A 13,999-nucleotide genomic window follows, 5' to 3' on the forward strand; every position below is an offset into this window, starting at 1 on the left:
TTTGCCCCCACTGGGTTGCTTCCCCATTGCCCCCGATACCAGTCTTGATCCTGACCCTGTCAGGTTCTTCTTACCGGGTTGAGATGTCGACATGATATACCACATGGACTGTGTTTTCCACTGATCCATCAAGACTAGTGAAACTGGCTATTGTCATTTTTCCTCATAGATTTTATTATCCGCATCCATTTTCTTGTGTCGTAATTCACTTACCCCACACTTAATGTATGTCTAATGCATAACGAGAACTGTGTAGTTTTTAAAACTTTTTTTTAACTCAGATCATGCATTGTCAGAATTATTTGACAGAATTACTTGACATTTTTGTGAACACATATTGCTTAAACAGATTTATTTTTTCTATAGATTGCTGAACTATTTTTTTGGACTTGTTCTTTTGTTTCATTTGAACTGATACTGCATACGTTTTCCAAACAAGATGTACATTACTGTAGAGAACTACACACTCGACAGTCTATTATGTCCCAAGGGAACCGCTTTCTCTGCTCAGTACATTGCCCTCGTTCCTAGAGCTACTGGGCGAGCTCCTTCTTTTAGACCTAAGCTATGCAGGCGGGGCATAGGGAAGGAAGCATGTTCATATACCCACGAAACAATTGGAAAGCGTGTCACTTACGTTGTAGAAGTGCAACTGACGCAGGACTCGCCATGCTGAAAATGTGACCAAACACGCGGGTGATGTCTATTACCCATATTGGTGGCAGAGGTTGGCATGATGTGCTAGCAATTCAATCAATCAATCAATCAATCGATCAGGGATTTGCAAAGCTCGACTAATCACTCATGAGGGTCTCAAGGCGCTGTAGGTCACCTGTTGGATAACAGGCACCCTCCATGACTCGCCCCACCTGGGTATGGATGGTCTAGGGAGGGCTGTCAGGGTAAACTCCAAAGATCGTTCCTGGTGCTGTATAATCGATGACCTGATGCCTGTGGGACGTTTGCTTCATTGGGGCTACCGACACAAGGGAAGACAATCACAGGCCTGAGTGTGAAAGGAGTGGGCAAGTGGTCAGCAGTATGAAGCTGGAACCTCTAAAATTAAAATAAGACATATACATGACCCTAACATAATGAATAACGCCGGGTAACCTGCAGAAACGTCCACTCCTGTGTCAATCATCCTAAAGATTTATTAGACTACCTATGGAGAGTAACCGGAAAAAGTTTGTTAATTGTATATTTGATCGGCTATACATAAACAATACTTTCCATAAAACATCTACTTTGCCGGATTGCAGTTAACAGGCCTAGTCCTAGAAATTGGCCCAAATTCCCACACCTCAAAGTGGAAAAAGTGAGAAAAGTCCTCTCAATAATGGGACTCTTGCTAACCGATGCTGGGGTGTGCTGGAGGTACTCACAATCTGTAGCTGAAACTTTGGTCTTCCAGGACTGAGCAACACTCATGGTGGCTCTCACTCGGTTCAACACATCACACCTAGCCAAGTAAACCACTGATGAGCAGAACAAACATTTGGCGCACGACCCATCAACGTCAGACGATGTGGCTTGGGAACTGTGAATATGCCAAACAGCTGCCTCTGACTGTGATGTAAACCTGTTGTATCCAAAAACAATCCCAAACAAGAAGTTCTTCATTAGATTGGATTTCTGCAAGGGTCTGTTGGAAAGAACCCGCAGACAGACTTGCAAATGTCTCCAGGGGAAGGGTTATCCCCCTCCTCCTCATCCCCTCTTTTCCCTGGCTTATGGTCAACCCTTCCAACATGTTTTCCCCTACAGTTCAGAGAATCGCCTAAGCTCAGGGTGGTAAAAATAAAAACCTCCTCAGCACAGCATAAGCTATACATGTAGTCAGAGCATGTGAGGAATATGATCCAGGTCCACCTCACACCTTGGTCAGTTCAAATTGTTCTAGAATGGATTTGCAGTCATGGCTTTTCAGAACTCCACTCATGCAGTCCCTGTAGTGCCTCCTATCCCCTCAGCTCAGCTGCTAACTGAGTTAGGAGAATTTGTGTTCCTTAGTCAGATGGAAATTGAATAAAACCTGCTGCATTTTCTAACAATTACTCCTTAGCCAGCGGCTAAGCCAAGACACTCCATTCATGGATGTTAGAACCCTGTTCAGAGGGCCACGGGGCAAACAGTTATTATTTTGTCCCAGCTGTGGTGGTTGAGGGCTTTTACTCCTGCGGTCCCTGGCCAGGCCCCGTACCTCTTCATCATTTGACTCTCAGCAGTAGCGCGGGTCGAGCAGTCCAGGGTTTCTAAGGGCGGAATTAGATCCCAGGTGATTACAGATACACAACTCAAAATCCATCCAGCAATCCCAATACATGATTGTCCAGTCAAATACTTTCTTTTTTGTAAAAAGGAGTCTTTAACTAAGATCACAAAAGACAGTGCAACACACTGTAAACAGTATGCACAGCCTTCTTGAGGCAAGCCCACTAGCATTACCCAGGTCTGCTTTCCAGCCCAACTTCCCCGATTATGGCTGATGGATATTTCCCATTTACATTTGCCAACATCTAAGCTAAGGTGCTAATGTGTTCAAGTCTCAGAAGTTCTATAGGGCTCTTTAGCAAGAGCCTCGACTGCCCACGCTGGTACTTGTTAATTCAGAGCCAGTTTGCACAGGGCCCGGCATCCTGCTTGTCAATTTTATCTGCTCTCACAGAGTGGTGGTTCAGATTCTCCCAATGACCCTCAGCCTCCCTGTGCTGTCCAGGTGACCGGAAGCTGCGGGTGCAGCAGTCGCTATCCTGTGGAAAGTCTCTCCTGCTGTCAGGTGTACCTCTTCTTTTTTACCAGACTGGGGATTTGAAGTTGTTGCTCCAGCCTTCTACAGGTCATGGCCGATGGTGTCTTCTCCACTGTATATGGTGTCAGGGTGACAGCCCTCCTCCTGATATGCAGGTAGGGTCCCTGCAGCACATACAGGGCAGCAGCACTAACTCTTCATCTCAGCTCCCACTGGCATACGGGGTCACGGGGTCACGGGTGACATGAACAAGGTGACAGCCCCCTTTGGTTTGCGGCTATCTCCTAAGTGCTGTATCTTCCCGCAAGCACATGCACATCCTAGCGCACACATGCAATTGCTTGCACTGTCCTCCTGCACCGTACCATCTCTCAGGCACAAATACCTCTATTTTTGCATATGCAATTGCTCCCATCAGCCCCTTCTGCACTGTACCATCTTTCAGGCATACATACATCCTCACACGCACACAGCTGCTCGTGCTATTCCTTCTGCACTGTACCATCTCTCAGGTGCACGTACATCCGTGTGCTGCACACACCCCATTACAGGCCAAAGGTTGAGTTAAGCACAAAGCAGCAGCATTTTGCCAGGGTGGTCCAGGAGACACTACTCTAGTGACACAGGTAAAATAGACCTGTTCACTCTACTGATTGCTAAAAACACAGTATGCACCCACCACCCTGCTTGTGCTACTTAACATCAGGTGAAGGCAGTTATCTTGCACCACTTGAGGGGAACGCTTTAGATGCCCCTCTCAGCCTAAGCAAGCCGCAGCCCATGAGACAGGCCTACGTCGTAGCACACACGCATGAGCCATGCTCGCTCATAACCCAAAAATCCTTACCAAGGATCCAAATATCACAGCAGCTAGGGCTCTTAGGCAGGGATACACTCCCGTCACCATGCAAGGGACTTTTCCAAACCAGCAATAGAATTGTCAAATTTATGGTAACTTTATTCAGCATGACCATAGCAGAATGAATGATCAGGCGTTCTCGTCTGTAGGGTCTAAACGCTTACCACCAGCCACAGCCCATGCAGGTAAGAGCATTGGGGTGGTAGGGCTGGTAGGGGGAGGGGTTGGTTTAATGGACAATGACAATAGAAAATTAAATAAATAATCAATTTTCCCTGGCCATCATCTGTTGAAATGCCCCCATCCCACCTTGCCCCACAGTTCTTAACTTCACGGACCGCTGCTACTTACCACGCAGGCATCTATACATTAAAACAATTAAGTAAAACAAGTAGTCAAATGGGTCTTTTTTCTTCTTACTCACAACAGCTTCAAATCTAACGAGGATTACATATACGTGCGAGGCCGTGGACGAGGCAAGTACATCTGCGAAGAATGTGGGATCCGCTGCAAGAAACCCAGCATGCTGAAGAAGCATATCCGCACTCACACCGACGTCCGGCCGTATGTCTGCAAGCTCTGCAATTTTGCCTTCAAGACGAAAGGTACAGTATCCTTCACCAAGCCGTACGAGATGTCTTCTATTTTAAGGGCACTCCTTGAACCAGGATTGTCCTACAGGGAACAGAAGCTTCAAAGGAAGGAATGCCTATCTGTTCATCTCCTCCATGTTCTTCATCTGAAACATACCCAAGGTCAATATGGTGGAGATGAGCTCTGGAAACAAGTTGGTTTATCATACTGTTGTACATCACAATATCGATAACAAAAATATAATCTGGGAAAAGTACTGGATCCTTAATTTCATTTACAAAATATTGCTCCACTGGGTGTAAATTGTCTGTTAATAATTCCAACAGGGCGATATTTTTGTAAACCATAATTTGGACATTATAGTTTTGTCAAATAACATTGGGGCCTGGATATTCTGGTACCATACCTGAGCAGACATTAGAAATCCACTGCACATCCCTGAAAGTCGAACATTATAACAGCAAATGTAGCTTTTCAATCTCAGCCTTCATGCACTGCGTGAGACCTTACACTAAATCACAAACAGCACCACTGGTGGAATCAGTAATGACGTCATTAACAGTGTCACATCCAGGACAGAAGATTAAGAGCGATTTTGAACTCAAGACGAGAAGAAAGTTATTAAATCACTGACACATTCAGTAAGATATCCATGTCGACACAGGATGTAGAAGTTGGATTTCTGTGTGGAAGGAAAGAACTTCGAATTCAGTAGCTTTTGGGCTGGGTTCATTTGAAGTGCTCTGCTAAAAGGTAGATCAAATACATAGGCTTTAGTGAGAGGCTGGGTTTGCGTTGGGAGAGTAGGAGGTAGTGGCGCTCTGAGCAGTGTGATCTTGTGACTGAGATAGGAGTGCAGTAGGCACGCGGTGCAAAACAGGACAGGGGAACAAAAACCCTACGGGAAAAACACACCTGAAATGGTGTAGGGAGGCCTATACCCAATGGAAGGAGAACAGATCCTGTGCACACGCAAGTGTAGTATGTAGTCCTGGTGTGAGGAGATTGGTAAGGCACGGAGCGGTGGAAATCTAACCCCGTCCGTGTTTGTATTGAAGGCGAGAAATGTCGAGGAGCTTCTGAAATAGCAGGCGAGGGGTGCCAGGGCGAGTTGCGTCCCGGGCTTCGAAAGGGTGCCTGAATCTAGGGACGCCGCTCGTTTACAGACGCATGTATCGTGTGCGCTCCTCCCTAGATTCAGGCACCCTTTCGAAGCCCGGGACGCAACTCGCCCTGGCACCCCTCGCCTGCTATTTCAGCAGCTCCTCTGCGTTTCTCGCCTTCAATACAAACACGGACGGGGTTAGATGTCCACCGCTCCGTGCCTTACCGATCTCGTCACTACTGTAGCCTTGCAGCCCTGATGAGTTACACCTCCTTCACGGTGTGACGAAACATGTGTCGGCTGGCTACTATTTTACTGTACTGACCACTGCTTGACTTATAAAAAACTTTATTCACACGAACCTTGATATCCTACGTTCTTTTGTACTTTGAAGCAACCATTTTCTCTCAGTAGAATCTTTAGTCCTCACACCAGGACTACATACTACACTTGCGTGTGCACAGGATCTGTTCTCCTAAAATACATAGGCCCTCGTGTCAAGTTAATACATAGGCCTTCATGACAAGTTTAGTGTTAAACTCCGATCTATGTGCAAACTTATGTTTGCACAAGTATATAAATTATGAGCTGTGCAAAAATTATAACACCCTCACTGTTTTCCCTGACAGACTGTGGCAGGTCAAAGCTGCTGAAAGTTACGGGTAAAAAGGAGGCAACAGATGCATTATTTGGTATGGTAAATGTTATGCTTCATTTTGAAGTTGGAAACTGGTGGTAGGAGGTATTTACTACATGTGGTAACGCCTCACCCTGGGGTAATAGCATTTACTGCTTGTGGTAAATACCCCATCGTATTCTGCCCAACTTGTAATGAGGGCCATAAGTGTTGAGCAGCAAGTCTATGTATATATGTGGTAGGTGAATTGAAAAAAGGTGGCCACAAAGCAGGAGAATACTGTATTGGGTCAAAGACAAAAGATATACCCAATATATGAGTGTATTTGGTGTGGTGTATTACCCTGCTGCACGTTCACATAGCAGTGCATCTTGGTGGGTTAATTGTATCTCTTGACCTGGTACAGTTGCAAATTTCATTGGGAGAGGTCTGGCATGGACAGTCAGGTAAGATGGAGTCATAAGTATGAGGATACTGATTTCAGGTCAGTGGAGTGTATATAGAAGTTTCCATGGAAGCAGCATGCCCTGGTTGATACTTATGTATGAGGGGGGAGGTGCTCTGGCCATGTAGTGAGTTAAAGAATTCTTCAGCAACGATTGGGCGACAGAAAGCTGCTGCATAATGCAGAATTTTTACTACATAGAGGAAACTGAAGATATCCCCAGATGTACAGAGTGGGGACACTAGATGTGGACATGTTCAGGAATAGATATGCATAATATCTGTGCATAGATAAACAGATATACTATATACTTTTTAACTGAGACCCAACTATTGGATGTAAATGCTTAGGGTAATTCTACTTAATCATATGAGTATGACAGAACAGTATGTTCAATTGGTATTCGCTCATCTGTGCCACTTCAGAAGGGGCCTGAACTTATGTAGATCAGTATGGCCTGGAGTTCTGTACTATGTCCCCTCCGGACTAGACAACCATCGGTCCTAGGTTAGATCACCTCTACATTCCTTGTCTCATGCAGAGGTGATTTTGTCTAGCGTTTTGGATCATAGAGCCCTTTTTAGAACAGTGTTAGCATGATCTGCATAAAGTTGATGTCCTTCAGAAATGGCAGAAATGAGGGAACGTCTTGCTCAAGGTAATGGCAGTGGTTTATGAAACTTAGCGTGATCAAGTTCTGCCATATACTGTCAGGGTCGCTGTGGGATGGAATATCGACCCGGATAACCAAAATAAAAGTGCCCCCCATTAACAAATAAGAAAGTTAAAAAAGAGTCCCACATTCTGCAAATCGGGGGCTTTTTAAACTTGCAAAGACACACTGTATAGGTGTTTCACAAGGCGAGGAGACTGCATGCTATTGTGCTTGCCGCAGGCAATGTTTGTGGTAATATCAGGGAAACCAGCAGTAAACACTGGACCACCAGACCATAAAACAGGCCCAAAAGCAGCCAAAAGACCAGCCAGCACACAATGATTAGTCAGAGCAGCCCTTCTGGCATTACACGATTGCCCAATATGCCAGTCCGACCATGCTCCCTCTAGGTTGCAAAGGAGCGGCCTGTACCATTTGAATCTGTGGTCAGAGACCAAGTCCTTTTGAGAAGGTTTAAAAGCATTGGAACTCCTTACAAACCCGAAATAAAAGCATTGATGTATACTCCACTTTTAGGAGGAAGCTTCAAACCCACTTGCTCTAACAACCTTTCTCCCAAATGTATGCCAGTGACCTTCTTTTTACGCACTCTCTACGATTTTCTTTTTCCCTCTGATCCTTTCCACATTTGTTTTGGGACTTCCTCTCACTGTTTGGGTTCTGTCTTGGATCTAGCTCTGAAGCATTGTAGCCCCTAAGGTTCCCATCCTTATATCCTTTCCTTGCAGTTGTTGAAAACCCCTACCTGGTCACTAACTGTTGTGCGTTGAACCCCTGTAACCTCTTACCTACTTCTATACACATCTGCATATCTAAGTATCTCCTGTCTTAACTTCTCATATTGCTTCCTCCTGGAGTAACTTGTTCACAACCATAAACGTAACCTGCAACCATGTATAAACTAACTGCCAGCCACCTTGCACCTGCTTAAAGCGACAACCAAATACAATTTTACCCCACACCTGCGCACCTGTGCTCCATAAACCCACCCTAAAGCCATGCAGAACATTAAGAAATAACCCCACAAAAAATTAGGGAGGGAGGGCGGGAAACATTTTCCCAACTCTCCTGTCTGACTGCCCTGTCACCTTACTCAAAATGGCGACACAGAGCAGAAAATGGTGCCTAAATATCCCGCTCTCACCAGCCCAAAACGTAGAGCCCAAAGGAACCCAATTGGGCCCAAACCCCCCGGGGGTGCAAATCTCTCGAGTGGTCGTCTACCCCCTCAAAGCCCCATCAGCTCACAGTACGCCACCACTGGTGCCTAGCCACTTCTCCACTGTACCCCCTCCTTATTTTACCTTTCTCTCGTTTGCCAGTTGCGGTGCCTTCACAACCCTCCATCATGCGCAGAAAGGAGCTTATATTCAGTGCTAAAGTGCTACGAAATCCCGCCGGTTGCACAGAGGAGCAGACAATCATTTCTCGCACATTGGTGGTTTATGCTGTTGACAACAGGCATGCACTACAGGGAGTTTGATGTCGGCTACAGGAGAAATTCTCAGGCTTCCATGGTTTGGAGGAAAGTGCTTTTGTTGGCCCCTCCTATTGCTCGGTTTCAGGCTGATGAATAATGGAAGAAACCAAAGAGTCCCGGGTGAGCTTCTCATCCACAGCCCCATTTATTATGGATAGAGACCCGATACCTCGTGCTTGCACACATCAGTCAGGAAGGAACAGAGATATCTGAGCAAGGCAGCCATGAGTGTCCTTGTTCGCTGCAGCCAGGAAGAGCATTGAACCTTTGGTTGTAACCGCCCTCCTCTGTGCAGCCACTACATGCCCTTCCTGGATTCACCTGCAGCATTCAGCACTCTATGCTCATTTTTACTTTTTAGGGGCATCTTGTTATTGGAGCGATTAAAGATCAAAGCAGAACATACAGAGAATGTTATTACTTAGTGCTGAAATGCTTTCTACCCTAGAGATGAGTGCTGGTGCATCCAGGGTGGACTGCCCTTTATTCTTACCAGGTTCATATAGAGTTAACCATCATCCCAAGTCTTCAGGTCCGGTCCCCAGCTGGGTTTGTGCTGCTTCCCTACATGAGGTCATACTGCTGCATCTTGCAGTCACTAAAAATACACTGTTTATTTAAAACCCCTTCCATGCGGCCGCGATTCCCCTGGTGAGCTGTAAACAACACGAACAGGGGCGGGCCGTGACGAACCCCAGCCGTCATCAGCACACGAGCACCGTAGTGCATGACGGCTGGGGTTCGTCATCAGCATGGAAGGGGTTAAAGCTGCGTTGTCGATTACCAGTGGCCTAGCGCGGCTGTCTTACACTCTAATGCAAGCAGGGAAAATGGTCCTTCCCCATGGCCATTAGATGGTAAAAACAAAAATGGTCATATTTCTTTTCCTTTGGCTGCTGTGTCTGGACCTGCTTGTCCAATGGGCCCCTCATAAGCATTGGGTACGGGTGCTCCGCATTATGAGTGATATATAAGCCACTGTGCATTACACCTTCTGTGCTGTAGCCCCTTCCTTTCCGATCTTCCATGCCAACAAGTGCCAGGCAAAGCAATCCGATACAGCTAATGCCCAGAGTGTGCGTGGCTGCGTGAGGAGCAACCCACCTGGGCCTTTCCAGGCACTCCAGTTCACTCTTGGGTGCTGCCCTTGCCATACTCAGTGGCCAGCTCTTGGATGTCAGAAGCAGTTTGGGGAGGCAAGAGATACTTTGTGTAAAAAGGCTCATACACCGCAGTCGTAGTTTCACAATAGTCTTACTGGTGTCTTGTTTTTCTCCCTCTTGGTTGGACTTTGGAAATTAAGCATGCATGTCACCTGCCATTATAGGTGACATCTTCTGTAAAGGACCCATGTACGTCTGTTGTCTCCCCTTCCCCTCAATATCTATTGTGCCTACTTGGAGACCCCTTATTTTAACCTTGCTATTCAGTTTTCAGGTTTTAATGGGGGTATTGACTTGAGTTATGTTTTTTCAGGATCTTGCCGCAGAAAGCTGGTTGTATTTGATGGAACAGATGAGTATGTTTCATAAGCACTCACACCGACGTCCGGCCGTACGTCAAAGGGCATTCGCTGGACAGGATTTACTCCAATAATCCTAATCTGACCTGCAACGCGGTACTCCCATTGTTGTGGACCGATCATAGTGCCATTCAATTTGAATTGAAAGAGTCAAATGTCCATCGATTTAGATCAGAGCCCACATGGGAGAATGTAAAGAAAGCCTGGAAAGATGTAGACTGTGTAGAAGTAGGAGAGGCACTGAAGAGAACCATGTGCCTTCTCCCTCTAGGAGTAGACGAGGCTACCTCTGCTTACACGAAACGGATAGAAGCAGCATGCAATAAATTAGCCAGAGTAAAACAGTGGACCCCTAAATAGGCCCAACTATCATCCCCCTGAAATTCAGATGAATTAAGGAACCAAAAACAGACATACAAGCGACTAGAACGGGCCCGGAGGAAAGGTTATAAAAGCCCGCTAAAGAGATTTATAAGCATGGTTTTATAATTTATAAGGTAAATCCAATCCCAAAGAACTTTTTTAAAACCATCACTAAACTCGCCGCTCCAACTTCCCCTAAGAGCTTAAGTAGCACAGAACTATGAGAAAACCTGGCTGACTTTTTCCAACAAAAGGTGGAATCTATTCTTTCCTCATTCACGTTAGCTCAGTGTTCTTGTCACCTAATACTTCCGTGAGCTGCTTCTAGGAATGACCAAGAAAGTTCAGTTGGAGAGATGATCTGCAACGATATACCTGCGTTGTTTACGCACACCGCTTATTTGAGCATTGATTTCACATTTTGATGGCTTCCTTTGGTGTAATGCGCATTGAGTACAGTGGGGAATTTGTAAAGCATAAATTAATACATACAGAGGGTCAAAGTTTTTCTTAGGATGCAGTCGCTGCTGAATGCCGCTGTTGCTTAACAATGAGGCTACCTATTCTTGATTCCGCCCCCTGCCTCTTTCTTCCCCTCCGTCATCCCGAATTTCTCTCTGTGTCTCTGTTTTCTGGCTTTCTCTTTCTACTTCCTCCTCCATTTTCTGCCTTGATCTCTTTCTTTCTGGATCAAAGTCTGATGATGAAAAATAGGTCCTGATCCCCAGCATGAATGTTGGTGCCCACCACCCCCAACCACCGCCACAAATTAAGCACTAAAACAGTATCTAACAATCATGTTTTCCCAGTGAGCTCCTGCAATGTTAGCATGGCAACATTAAACCTGTATTGTGCAGCCATTTTATTTTATAAATGTGGGTACATTCATCGGACATTTGTTTCCATCTGTATTTTGCCTAAAAACGTGCCAAAATTCTGTGACTAAAATCTGGTGGGGGATATTTCTAGTTTAAAATTTGTGAAGAGGCACAGCTGACAATGTAACAAAAGTGTCTAATTGTGCATCTAGTCTTAGTGACACCACACAAATGTCTGTGCCTGACAACAGAGTAAGAAATAACACAGAGCCACCCAATAATCCCCTCGGGACTGGGTATCTTCAATAACAAGATCACATTGTCCCTAGAGGAAACATTTATAGAATATTGATAATTTCAAATAATGTCATATACATGAACATTGAATCAATATAACCACAGGGAATGTATACACATATACCTGAATATATAAAAAATAGTGTGTTTTATTCCATTTGGAATTTCATCAATTAGTCTACGGCAACACATATACTACTGCAAATCATACATAAGTTAACAGTAATATCTTAACACCTTTCGCATGAACTATGGGTAATCAAAAAACCATATTGATGGAATTTATACACAACATATATTCATGGTGACAGTCTGAATAATCAGCAAATAAGCGAAACGGTGCTGAGCGTCAACGTTTCGGTCCCCCGTTGATCTAATAGATCCGTGGGACCATCTTCAGGACGGAACAGTTGCACATACACATTAGTCACTTTAAGGAAACCAATCCTAGTGTCATCAAACAACGAGTGTGTCTGAGAATTCAGACCTCACAGAATGTGGACAGCAAGACGAAAAAACGCTTTTAAGCAGTACCAGCAACACTTGGTCCCGGGACACCCGACTAACAAGTCCGAAAGGCCAGCTGACAATGTAACAAAAGTGTCTAATTGTGCATCTACTCTTAGTGACACCACACACATGTTTGTGCCTGACAACAGAGTAAGCAGACTTAAATTTAGACACACTCAGGATAAAGTTCATATTAACTCAACAGCCAGGTATAATAAGGAACTGCCGTGGGGTGATCAAGCTGTGCTGCCCAATTACCTTGCCTAAGAAGAGGGCACTGCCTGGTTTCCACTACTGAAGTGCATTGTAATGCCCCACCAGACAACCACAATGTGACTCTCACATCTTTACCTGTCTCAGCTTAGCTCTTCTCACGGTTCTCCCCATGCCACAACACAGTCAACAAACATTGCTTACCAAGGACATTTAGGCAAAAAAAAGATATCATATAATCTTTTTTTAAACTAAAGTCTGAGAAGACGTTTTCTAGTCCTCACTTGCTCCCAGTGAGCGTCTTCCAGCAAATCAGTTTTTGTCTTATATTTTTTTATCAAACCTTAATGTATAAATATAAATTACTAAATGTAAGCATGAAATATATTGTTCCAATGTTCCAATGTTAGCAGTAAATATTCTAAAGGCCACTATCATTGGAATAATCACACTGATACGCGTCTTTAGTCATTGATACTGGATGACGGAGAGTTATTTCTTGGCAATGACATCTTGAACTATTCATTAATGTGGTAATACTGGCAAGATGTCATACAATCTTTAAGCCAAGACTGTGGTTCTGCACTTAATTAAGACTAGAGTGGGTTTAATGTTCTCTTCAGTCAGCATGATGTAATAAATTCATCGTATACACAATAAAGCCAATATGTACTCAGACCGTAATGCCCAATGCCCACATCCAATCAGGTTTTAACGGTCCTGCTCAAATTTTGTTAGCCTTTACCAGCCACCTTAAAAAACGTAAACTAACCATAAAGCCCACAGTCATTCAGCTCTTTGTGAAGCCCAATGTTCAGATGTTGCTTCACAAAGGTACACGGCATGGCATTTCACTACTGGACAGTACTTTCCAGAAGATACTCTGACCCTCCAATTAACTGATTGTGAGCAGGAACACTGCTTTCCACAATTCATTGGGGAAGCAGCACAGACCACTGACACCGGATTTGTGTGAAAAAAGCAACTTTTTTTGAAACAGGTGCACATCAGATATATAAACCCCTTGGCCTTTCGCCTTACAAAACGAATATCTAACTATACACATATGTTAACTATTTTAAACAACCCCCAGCCCTAAATGCCCCACCCCCCACAGATCTTAAACCTGCAAGTCTCTACCCCCTCCTGGGCTGATCTACAGCAACTGCACCTGCCTTGCGTTCCCCCCTCCTACACCTGTTCCAAGAAAAAGCTATTCAATATACTCCAGGCTCAATCTGAACAAACCTCTATAAACTCCAAAATGAGGCATGGGTGGGTGGACAAAAATGCTGTTGGCCCCATACCAGCCACCACGTCACCAATATAAAATGGTGGCTGGTAACCTAATGTGTTTGTATTTATATCCTGGGCTAGTAGCCCAAAACAAGCCCAAACCGCAGCAGTTGTTGGACGGCTCCATTCCCCAAATTCTCTTAGGGGAGACACTTGGGGGGGATCTGAGAAGGGGGCACTGGAGTAGAAGACTGCACTTGGCGCACGACAACCGTGACCCTGCCATCTTTGACCGGGTGTAGTAAAAGTAGGCAGCACAGGAAGTGCTCTTCCCTCATGGTGAGATCTCACTGTTCAAACAGTAAGATCTTGCGGGGAGATGGGGAGAACAAACCAGGCACAGCCCGCAAATTTGGCAGGCGTGTGCTTCTTGCTGCACTTAGCGATCGAGAAATGTTGCCTCCTGTTCACCTTAGCAGCAAATAAAAGGAT

General features: G+C 45.0%; 1 protein-coding gene across 2 annotated transcripts in view; it reads left to right on the forward strand.

Moving 5' to 3' along the window:
- HIVEP2 (HIVEP zinc finger 2) overlaps positions 1-13,999 on the forward strand; it is a 509,321-nt gene that overhangs the window by 476,882 nt on the left and 18,440 nt on the right. For both annotated transcript variants that reach the window (XM_086927175.1, XM_086927176.1), the window contains one exon: positions 4,041-4,216. In XM_086927175.1, coding sequence (XP_086783301.1) covers positions 4,041-4,216 — 176 coding nt within the window. The remainder of the gene's footprint in view (positions 1-4,040; positions 4,217-13,999) is intronic.

This window comes from Lissotriton vulgaris, chromosome 6, assembly GCF_964263255.1.
Source record: "Lissotriton vulgaris chromosome 6, aLisVul1.2, whole genome shotgun sequence".
NCBI classification, from domain to species: Eukaryota; Metazoa; Chordata; class Amphibia; order Caudata; family Salamandridae; genus Lissotriton; species Lissotriton vulgaris.